General features: G+C 40.3%; 1 protein-coding gene across 4 annotated transcripts in view; it reads left to right on the plus strand.

The window, feature by feature from the left end:
• Window positions 1-11,594, plus strand: part of LGI1 (leucine rich glioma inactivated 1) — a 47,010-nt gene extending 35,416 nt beyond the window's left edge. For 2 of the 4 annotated variants that reach the window (XM_004369948.2, XM_012558045.1), the window contains 3 exons: window positions 6,736-6,905; window positions 7,186-7,350; window positions 10,389-11,594. In XM_004369948.2, coding sequence (XP_004370005.1) covers window positions 6,736-6,905; window positions 7,186-7,350; window positions 10,389-11,224 — 1,171 coding nt within the window. In that variant the 3' untranslated portion in view covers window positions 11,225-11,594. The remainder of the gene's footprint in view (window positions 1-6,735; window positions 6,906-7,185; window positions 7,351-10,388) is intronic. The other 2 variants (XM_012558048.1, XM_012558042.2) reach the window with 2 other exon arrangements.
• The last annotated feature ends 203 nt before the right edge of the window (window positions 11,595-11,797 follow it).

Here is an 11,797-nt window from a genome sequence, read left to right on the forward strand (position 1 = left end):
GTCCATTTCCTCTAGGTTTTCAAATTTGTTAGAGTACAATTTTTCATAGGATTCTCTCATGATTCTTTTAATTTCAGTTCGGTCGGTTGTGATATCACCCCTTCTCATTTGTTATATAGGTTATTTGCTTTCCCTCCTGTTTTTATTTTGTCAGTTTGGCCAATGGTTTATCAATTTTGTTGACCTTTTCAAAGAACCAGCTTTTGGTCTTGTAAACTCTTTCAATTGTTTTTCTATTCTCTATTTCATTTAATTCTGCTCTAATTCTTATTATTTCCTTTCTTCTGGCACCTGAGGGCCTCTTTTGCTGCTCTCTTTCTACTTGTTCCAGTTTTAGGGTTAATGTTTGATTATGGCCCTTTCTTCTTTTTGGATGTGTACATTTATTGCTATAAACTGACCTGTGAGCACTGCTTTTGCTTTGTCCCAAAGGTTCCGGTAGGATGTGTTTTCCTTCTCATTTGATTCTATGAATTTCTTTATTCCATCCTTAATTTCTTCTATAACCCAGTAGTTTTTGAGCAAGTTGTTTGTCAGTTTCCAAGTGTTTGATTTTTTTTTCTTGCTTTTTCTGTTATTGATTTCTACTTTTATGGCTTTATGGTCAGAAAACAGGCTTTGTAATATTTCGATGCTTTGGATTTTGTTAAGGCTTGCTTTATGGCTTAATATGTGGTCTATTCTGGAGAATGTTCCATGTGCATTGGAAAAGAACGTATACTTGGCTACTGTTGGGTGGAGTGTTCGGTATATGTCTATGAGATCAAGTTAGTTGACTGTAGCATTTAGATCTTCCGTGTCTTTGTTCTGTCCTTCACTGAAAGTGGTGTGTTGAAGTCTTCTACTACTATTGTGGAGCTGTCTATCTCTCTTTTCAATGCTGTTAGAGGTTGTTTTATGTATTTTGGAGCCCTGTAGTTGGGTGCATAAATATTTATTATAGTTATGTCCTCTTGCTGTTTTGACCCTTTAATCATCACATAGTGTCCTTCCTTATCCTTTGGGGTAGATTTTACTTTAAAGTCTGTTTTTTTGTCAGAGATTAATATTGCCACTCCTTCTCTTTTTTGAGTGTGGTTTGCTTGATATACATTTTTCCATCCTTTGAGTTTTAGTTTGTTTGTCTCTTTAAGTCTAAGGTGTGTCTCTTGTAGGCAGCATATAGATGGATCATGTTTTTTTATCCACTCTGCCGCTGTCTCTTTATTGGCACATTAACTGATTTACATCCAGCATAGTTATTGATAGGTATGAGTTTAGTACTGTCATTTTGATGTCTTTTTTTGTGTGTTGTTCACAGTATCTATTCTACTTAATTTTCTGTGCTGAGTTGTTTTTCTTTATTTTCTTTTCATCGTTTTCATTGTTGTTGATTTTGTATTTGCTGAGTCTTTATATTTTTCTAGTTTTTTTATTTTGACTTGTAGGATTGTTAGTTTCCTTTGTGGTTACCTTAATATTTACCCCGATTTTTCTAAGTTTATACCAGTCTTTTATTCCTTTATATCACCTTGATTTCCTCTCCATATGAAAAATCTATGTCTACGTTTTTTAAGTCCCTCTTTTTTGTTTTATTGTTGTCATCTTTTACATATTGACATCTGTTTCCCTATTTTCAGTGTTTTAGCTTTGGTTTATTTTTGTGACTTCCCTATCTGGGTTGATACCTGGTTGCTCTGTCCTGTGTTCTAGTTCTGAAATTTTACTGTTAATCTTCTGGATTTCTGATTGCTGTCTCTCTATGGATTCTTGAAACCTGTTGAATTTGTCATTATACTCTTCTCTAATCTTTTTAATTTCCTCTATTGCCTGTTTTGCATTTTCATGGCTTTCCTTCCTAATCTCTTGAAAAGTCCTATATATTAATCTTTTGTATTTTGCCTCCGGTAATTCCAAGAAATGTTCGTCCTCTGGAAAATTTCTAGATTCTTTATTTTGGGAGCTTGCTGAAGCCATCGTGGACTGCCTTTTTTTGTTATTTGATATTGACTGTTGTCTCCAAGCCATCAATAAGTTATTATATTTATTTATTTTATGTTTGCTTACTGTGTCGTAGCTTCTTGTTTTGTTTTGTTTTGATATGCCCAAATAGGCTGCTCCTGTGAGCTAGTTTGATTATTGGCACCTTAGAAGCTCTAATGTCCTTTCACCAGATGGTTAGATCTGTTACTAGGTATGTGAGCTCAGGAGTCCACCCACTCCTCCTGTATGGATTCAGCTCAGGTGCCCAGGTAGATAGCCACCAAGTATGTGATGCAGGCTCTCACCTAGATTCCTAGACAGGCATATGTGATTGGTGTAGGCACAGGCATCTGGCTGCAGCAGGGGGACACACTCTGAGCAAGGCAGGGGGCTGACGGCCACCCCCGAATGTCCAGGAAGACATGTCCCTGTTCCCTAGAGTGCGTAGATGGGTGGGTTTTGCAGCTGGACTATGAGCACCCAATGCTGTTGGCTGTAAGGACTGGGGGGCACCTCTTATTCTTGGACCCCTATCACAGGTGGCTAGGTGGCATGGGTCGAGCCACCAGTCATCAGGCCCCTGATGTTGGTAGGTGAAGACCCTGCTTAATGGGTAGAGCAGTGTCAAATGTCACAAACCTGAGACTTCACAGCTGAAACATTTGAAGTTAGACTTCAGGTATATACCCTGTTGTACTGTGGTAATGAGGGCCTGAGCTGTTGAAATGGGCCCACACAAGTCTATGCAGGGAAAAAGGCACTCAAAGTTCATGGATCCCTTATTCCTGTGCCTAGGCAAAGGAGCTGTGCCTACCGTGAGTTCCTGGCTTCGGGGAGCTGGCAATTTTTTCCCCCAGTTTGTTAATTTGTTCACTCTCCAAGGCCGGGAGAATGGCCCAGCATGTGTGACAGATTCTACTTCCTGCCCAGGGGACTCTGCAGTGGCTGAAGCCAGCCCTGGACCCAGTGCAGAGCAGGCAGTGGGGAGGTAAATGGGGGAGAGGTTTTTCCCTAAGGGGGGTGTTTTTCATCCACACGGTAGGCTGGACGCAATTACTTATCTTTCTCTGGTCGAGGGCTGCTTCTCGCTGGTTCTGGGTGGCCAAGTAAACCGTCTCCCTCTGGGTCTCTTCCGATGTGGAATATGCCTCCCGAGCACGGCTGCTTGCCTGCCTCACTGCTCACCCCCGAGCTGATCAGGCCTAAAGGGCTCAGGCTCTCACCGGGTGAGGTCTGGCAACTCCTCGCTGCTTCCGAACCATCTCTCCCCGCCCCTGAAACTCAGTCTGGTTCCTCAACTTTATCTTAGGTGTTCAGAGCTCCTAAACTGTCATATATAATCAATTCACTTGTTTTTTCGGGTCTTTGTTGTAAGAGGGTCCACCAGAAACGTCTGACTACTCTGCCATCTTGGCCTGCTTTCTCTTCATTTAATTTTTAAAAATTTAAATTTAAACACTGATTCTCAGTTCAATTATTGGAAAACTTTTAAGTATGTTTGGAACAAGTTGGGTGTGTGAATTTTTTTTTCAACTATAAATTTTATGAAATCTAATTACAGGTCAAGTATTTCTAATGAAAATTTAGCAAACAAATTGAGATACATTGTAAGTGTAAAATACACACTGAATTTCAAAGACTTAATATTTTCAAAAGGATGTAAAATATCTAAATTTTTATATTGATTACATGTCAAAATGATAATATTTTGTATGAATTAGGTTGAATAAGATATACTATTAAAATTAATTTCACCTGTTTCTTTTTACTTTTTAAATGTGGATATAGAAAATTTAAAATTATATTTGTGGCTCACATTATATTTCTACTGGACAGTGCAGCTCTAGACTGAACCACCTTTGAATCCAAAAGGGAGTAAGATAGTGAGGTTCCATTGACTGGGTAGCCCTCAAGGATACACTGGGGTTATGGTCCAGAAATCCCACTCCTAGGTATATACCCTAAAGATCTAATAAAATATACACGGACAGACATATGCACACATATGTTCATTGCAGCCTTGTTCACAGTAGCAAAAAAATGGAAACAGCCTAAGTGCATTTCAACAGATGAATGGATAAACAAAATGTGGAACATACATACAATGGAATATTATGCAATCATAAAGAACAATGATGAGCCTGCAAAACATAACATGGATGGATCTGGTGGACATAATTGTAAAATGGTGGAAGTAGTAATGTCAGTACTGTCAGAACCTGTCTGAATTCATGGGGGATAATGAGAATCAAGATCAGCCCAAGGTTGATCTCTGTGAGGTGTAAGTCAGACATAACCTCCACTCTCCAACCTTTTACCAATTCTGACACCAGCCATCCCTCTCACAACACTCTCTACTTCTCTTCTGTGTTTGTTAATCCATTTCAATGGCCACACAGAACTCACAGACCATACTTGCAGTTAAGTGGTTTATTTAATAACAGGGTACAACTCAGGATCAGGATCAATAGGCTACAACTCAGGAATCAGGATCAGGAAGTATGTAGGCTGAGTCTCCCTTCTTCAGTCAGAATCAGGAAGTATGTAGGCTGAGTCTACCTTCTTCAGAGCGGGACAGCTCTCTTAGCTCCTGTCAGCCTGAGGACAGGCTCCTCTCAGCCCTCTGAGGACAGGCTCCTCTAGGTCCTGCTGTCTGTCACTTACGGGCCTCTTGCTGTCTTCAGCATTAAAGCCCTTGACCTGTGTTACAGCTTTTTTTAGGAGGCTCTTTGCCTCTTCCCTCCTTCTGCTTCTTCTCTCTTCTTCCGTCCTTCTGTTTCTTCCTGCTGCTTCTCTTCCTGCTTCTTTGCTCAACGTCTGTAGGGCTGGATGTACATATATATATGTATACACACACACACACACACACACACACACCTCCTTGTCAATTTCAAGACACAGCCCCTCCCAGTGGGGCCACAAACAGATCAATTCCCTCTCAGTAGGCCACAGACGCTTCATTGGCATAGTAGGCACGGCTGAGCTACAACTCACCTTATTTGCATAGTCTATTGACCAATCCCTGCAAGGTACATACCAATCACAGCTCAAGCTGTAGCCCAGGACCAGACAAAAAGTATCAAAACCAAGTTGTTTACAGCTTGCCCAAGAAATGTCAGTCACCTTGGACAAAAGCAACAAACCCTCTAGGGTAGAAAACTAGGGCAAGGTAACTCCTCAAGGCTTAGGGGAAAAATCTTTCAAGTTGTTTTTCCAAAGAACCAAGGCAAAAGCCCACATGAAAGAACTCATTTCACCATAATAATGCTAAGTGAAGTAAGTCAATCACATAAGGACAAATGTTGTATGATCCCACTTTTATAAGAAGATAAGAATAGATATATATATATATACAGAGACTAATGTTCATTGGTGGTTACCAGGGATGGAGCAGGGGAGTCACTCTCTAGATTGTAGATACTTGTTATTTTTGGTGATGGGAAAAGTTGCATCAGATGTTGGTTTAATGAACACAGCTTGGCCAAAGTAAATGATGTCACTAAGGAGTGCCCAAGAGAAAAAGATGTTTATGCTAAAGAATATGACATACATAATTTGGCAACAATACCAGCAATAACCAAAAAAAAGCATATGGTCACATATGTATGTGTATAGGTATATATGTGTACAGGTGGGTACAAATGTGTACATATGTGTGCATAGATAGAAGTATCTATATATATGTGTATGTACAGATAATGTGTGTGCATGCATATATATTAATAGAGGACACAGTTACATATACTTCGCAGCCATAACCAAATATCTTGCAAGATTGGTTTTCTGGGTTTGAAGGCTTAGGACCTTAGTCTCATGGGACAACTCAGTCAGTTGGCATAATACAGTTCACAAAGTTCATGTTCAGCATCCTAGTGAGGTGAATAGCATCTAGTGTCTTAAAAGTTTGCAAGCAGCCATCTATGATACAACTATTGGTCTCTACTTATCAGAAGCAAAAGAGAAAGAAGGAAACCATAGGCTCAGAGAAGAAACTAGTCTACAGGGCTAATAGCCTACTCAAGCCATGGCCTCATCTACCCAGAGACCAGAAGAACTAGAGGGTACCCAGCTACCACTACCGACTGTTCTGATCAGGGCCGCAATAGATGGACCCTGACAGAATGGGAGAAAAACACAGAGCAGAACTAAAATTCTTAAGAAGTCCAGACTTATGGACCAGTTGAGACTAGAGGAACTCCCTGAGACTATCACCCTGAGATACTCTTTAAACCTTGAACCAAAACTATCCCCTGAGGTCACCTTTTAGCGAAATAACAGACTGGCACACAAAATAAAGGATATTACCCATGAGTACAGTGCTCCATTAAAAAACTGTCTATATGAGACCAAAAGGTCAACAAGTGCTCTAAAGCAAAGTTAAGAAGATAAGGGGGCAGGGAAACTAGAGCACTGGAAACAGAACAACCAGAAAGCAATTAAAAAGAATGTTGACACATTGTGAAAAATGTAATGTCACTGAAAAATTTGTATAGAAATTGTCAAATGGGGAACCTAATTTGCTATGTAAATTTTCACCAAAAACAATAAAATATTATTTAAAAAAAACAAAAACAAAAACGGATACACTGAGGTAACTCTCTAGCCCCAAAGTGAATGGTCAGTCAGGTTCAAGGCAGATTATAGGCCAAGATCTAAACTCCAAGGCCTAATCCCAAGTAAGGTCATTTTGCACATGTCAATGGTTAAAAGAGAATCCCTGCCTGTGTAGGTAGGGCCCTCATACTGGAAAAGCAGCTGAAGTTTGTCTTTCAGGGACCTAAGGGGTAACTCATTTAATTGTGACTGTAAATTGAAGTGGCTGGTGGAATGGCTAGACCACACCAATGCAACTGTCGAAGACATCTACTGTGAAGGCCCCCCAGAATACAAGAAGCGCAAAATCAATAGTCTCTCCTCCAAGGATTTTGATTGCATCATTACAGGTAATGTATTTAAAATCATTCTACACATAAAACTAAAATAAGGGCTTCATTTTTTGTGTGCACAGAAACTGATATTTTTTACATCTTAAAAATCAACTGACCAGTTTAATTTAAAAAATATTATGAACTGTTAAAATTCCATGACTTTAAAAGCATAGTATAATTGCCATTTTTATGTGTTTCTCTGAATTAAATGTATTTCTTATGGATATTTGAAATCTAGCCAAGGAAACGAGCATTAAAACACAGTTGCTCATCATCATTTTCTTTATTTCTGCAGAATTTGCAAAGTCTCAAGACCTGCCTTATCAATCACTGTCCATAGACACTTTTTCTTATATGAACGATGAGTATGTAGTCATTGCTCAGCCTTTTACTGGAAAATGCATTTTCCTTGAATGGGATCATGTAGAAAAGACCTTCCGGAATTATGACAACATTACAGGTGGGAGAAGCTTAATTGTATTTTGAACAGAAAGGCTTGGGCCAAGAACAGGGAAAGATGAATGGTATGAGGAAATGTTTTGATCAGGCTTAAAGTGATTTGAATCTCAGCTCTAATATGTGGCCTAGGATTGTTCTTTAAGCCTTGATTTCCTAATTTGTAAAATGGGAATAATACCCACCTCACAGGGTTGCTATAAGATAATGCAATCATATATTCATATAGCATAGTAAATACTCAATAGAAGGTGGATTATTTTTCTTCAGAGAAAAAGAATTGGACCAGGAGTCATGGATTCTAATCCAAGTTCTGCCACAAACTAGCTGGACAAGCTACTACTCTCACTGGGCCCCCTTTTCCTTATCAATGAGTCTCAAATTTTGTTATACAAGCATTACTTCTAAAAAAATGTTATTGTTGCCTTGTGACAAAAAATGTTTGTGTTTCTGTAATTCTATGAACCACTGTGAACCATATCGCCCTCTTGGAGATTGTTTTTGTTGTTAGCTGCCTTTAAGTCTGCCCCCGACTCATGGTGATCCCATGAGTTACCGAGTAGAACAGCTGCATAGAGTTTTCTTGGCTGTAACATTAATGGAAGCAGATCTCCAGGCCTTTTCTTCCACAGAGCAGCTGGATGGGTTCAAACTGCTGACCCTTCAGTTAGCAGCCAATCACAAACCGCGCATGCCACCCATACAAACTAGAGGCTCTGAAAAGTCCCGCAGTGAGGAAACTTGTTTCCAGTATATTTCACACTTAATTTGGCCATGGGACCCAATTTTTTCCATGAACACTTCTACTTACGTGATATCTTTAGTCTCTTTCCTACCCAGGTCACACAGTGGTTAAGAGCTCAGGTTGCTAACCATAAGGTCGGCAGTTCAAGTCTGCCATCCTCTCCTTGGAAACCCTATGGGGCAGTTCTACTCTGTCCTATAGGGTCACTATGAGTCAGAATCAACTCCACGGCAACAGATTTAGTTTGATTTGGTTTTAAGTCATAAAATACAACATGGCTTTCACTCTGAAATGTTTACATCAACCTTACCTTCTAATACATTTACATCTGCTCCTAAGAGCACTCAAACCTCCCCATAAAAAGGCACCCTTTAGACAAGGCTTAAAACCAAACCCGTTGCCATCAAGTCGATTCCGACTCATAGCAACCCTATAGGACAGAGTTGTACTGCCCCATAGGGTTTTCAAGGAGCAGCTGGTGGATTCGAACTGCCAACATTTTGGTTAGCAGTTGAGCTCTTAACCATGTGCCACCGGGGCTCCAGACAAGGCTTGGAGGGTCATAGTTAGATTTGTTGGTGGCCATTAGCCCCATTGCTCAGAGGATGAAGACAGGTCTTACTTGAGCCTAAGGTTACCCAGATGAAGGGATTCCCTCCAAACAGGGACTCTCCCAGAGTTCCCCTTCTATCTCAAGGAGAAAGATGTTGCTTCTCTTCCTTCCTTAGCCCCTCTTAGTTTTCAATGGACTGCAGCAGGGTTTCCTGCAGTCTAAACCAGGTTCTTCTTACCTGTATACAGTTCATCAATTGCTTTGACTGAACACTTAAAAAAGAGATGAATCATACATTTGCAGACTTTTAGAGGGCTCCTCAGAGCTCATCTAGTCTAGGATGACAAATATGTGGCATGTACGCTGTCACTAACCCCTCCCTCAACCCAGACAGACATTGCGAAGCTATCATGATGCTGTCTCTTACGGAGCACAGACAAGGCCATAGACTCCTTCTCAGCCCATTTCTCCAGGTAGCCACTATCAATCAATCGATAGTGATACACATGTTGAAATCTATTGGCCATCCCTGATCTAGACCAAACCCTTCATTGTAGAGAAGAGAAAACTGAATCCCAGAGAAGTTAAATGATTTTCCCAAGGTCACGGAATCAGTTTAGTCCTGAAAAGGGTTACAAATAAAATAATTTTGCAGATGTGTGGAGCCAATTAGTAGAAAGAGTTGATGTGGAATTTATTGCCCTAGACCTCCTAGAACTAGAGTCAGAAAGGCCCTGGGGCCTCGATTTGCCCAGCTTCTCTTTGAATTTACAGAGCCAGGCATCCTCTAGGAAGGAGATCAGAATCTATTGATAATTGTCAAACTCTTACCAAAAGGATACTGAGCCAGGCCTCAGAGAGACTCTATATCAGTTTCTGAGATTTCCCAAAATATCTTCTGGGGACCATAGCCAATGGCTGTATCCCCGTTTCACTTTTCTCAAAGATTCTTCTTCCTGCTCTTCTCTCTTGCCACCACTGACCTAACACTTCAGAAAAGTGTCAGGTGGCTGCTCCCTTCTCTCCTCAGGGGAAATTCAGGTTGTTCTAGAGCAGAAGGCAATTCACACTCAAAGGAAACCAATTCCAGGTAAAGATGGGGGCTTCCCAGACCACAGCTCAAGCCTTCAGAGGTTGATTGTAGAAGCCTATGAGATTCTAATTCAGGTTGGAAACCCTGGGACAGCTAAACTCAGCCTAGCTTGGGTTAAAATCACAGAGGCGCTAGAGTCGGGTAGGACTGGGTTTGAATCCCAACTCTGCCTTTTTCTAGCAGGACTTAGCCCCTCTGAGCTTCAGTTTGCCCAACTGTGAAAGGGAGAATAGTAATATATATGGGAAGATTTAACGAGATGATTTGGCAAAGCACATAGTAAGTACTCAATAAATGGTAGTTTTCATGGAATTACTTCAGTTAATTCATGATGCATCAGGGAAAGCAATGCTTTCTTTCTTCAAGAAGTGAGAGGAGGAAACCCAGGCCATAGACACGTGTCCTGAACAACTCATGCAGGTTGAACATGACACGACCACTCCGTTGTTGATAAAATGTCCCGTGAGGCACAAAGATGCAGAACATCAGGACCCGGCAGTCACTGGGCCTTGGAGATAGACCCTACCTAACCAACCAAGGAATCTCTTACTTCAGGCTGATTTGGGTGGAAGTTGTATGGCCTCAGCCTGTGTGTTTACATGCTCCAGAAAGGATGGCCATACAATTAATCTCTCATTTATCTTTTCCCAGGCACGTCCACTGTGGTGTGTAAGCCTATAATCATTGAAACTCAGCTCTATGTCATTGTGGCCCAACTGTTTGGTGGCTCTCACATCTATAAACGAGACAGTTTTGCAAATAAATTCATAAAAATCCAGGATATTGAAATTCTCAAAATTCGAAAACCCAATGACATTGAAACATTCAAGATTGAGAACAACTGGTACTTTGTCGTTGCTGACAGTTCAAAAGCTGGCTTTACTACCATTTACAAATGGAATGGGAATGGATTCTACTCCCATCAGTCCTTACATGCGTGGTATAGGGACACTGATGTGGAATATCTAGAAATTGCCAGAACACCTCAAACACTCAGAACGCCTCATTTAATTCTGTCCAGTAGTTCCCAGCACCCTGTCATTTATCAATGGAACAAAGCAACACAGTTATTTGCTAACCAAACTGACATTCCTAACATGGAGGATGTTTATGCAGTAAAGCACTTCTCCGTGAAAGGTGACGTCTACATTTGCTTGACAAGATTCATAGGTGATTCTAAAGTAATGAAATGGGGAGGTGCCTCATTTCAGGATATTCAGAGGATGCCATCGCGAGGATCCATGGTGTTCCAGCCTCTTCAGATAAATAATTATCAATATGCAATTCTTGGAAGTGACTACTCCTTTACTCAAGTGTATAACTGGGATGCAGATAAAGCCAAATTTGTAAAATTCCAGGAATTAAATGTTCAGGCACCGAGATCATTCACGCATGTGTCAATTAATAAGCGTAATTTTCTTTTTGCTTCCAGTTTTAAGGGAAATACACAGATTTACAAACATGTCATAGTTGACTTAAGCGCATGACACACCAAATTCTGTGGCTGCCATCAGAAACTTTCTACAGTACATGACCTGGATGAACTCAATGCATGATGACTCGTCTTATCACACTCGCAAATGAATGCCTTTCAAACGTTGAGACTGCTAGAACCAAGCACTACCAGTATCTCCATCCTTAACCATCCAGTCCAGTGGTGTGGGAAGTTACCTTTTATATGACAAAATTGAATTGTGTAACTGTTCTTTGCAGTGAAGATGTGTAAATAAGCGTTTAATGGTATCTGTTACTCCAAAAGAAATATTAATATGTACTTTTCCATTTATTTATTCATGTCTTCAGAAACAACTGCCAAATAAAATGTTTACATTTTCTTTCATGTCCCAAATGTAATTATTTATAGGAGTTGTTTTCTTCTTGTTGATGATATGTTGAGGATATAGTTTTATACAATGGGGTTCTATTTGGATCAAGAATTTATGGTGTGAATAATGACTGAAGATAAAACGCTGGTATTGATTACCCGCAATTTATGGGCAGATTTATCTGTAGAGCTAGATCAGTTGATTCTGAACAGCCAAAAGGGCTCACAAAGGTCA

The sequence above is a fragment of the Trichechus manatus genome, unplaced genomic scaffold, assembly GCF_000243295.1.
Source record: "Trichechus manatus latirostris isolate Lorelei unplaced genomic scaffold, TriManLat1.0 scaffold00007, whole genome shotgun sequence".
Classification (NCBI taxonomy): Eukaryota; Metazoa; Chordata; class Mammalia; order Sirenia; family Trichechidae; genus Trichechus; species Trichechus manatus.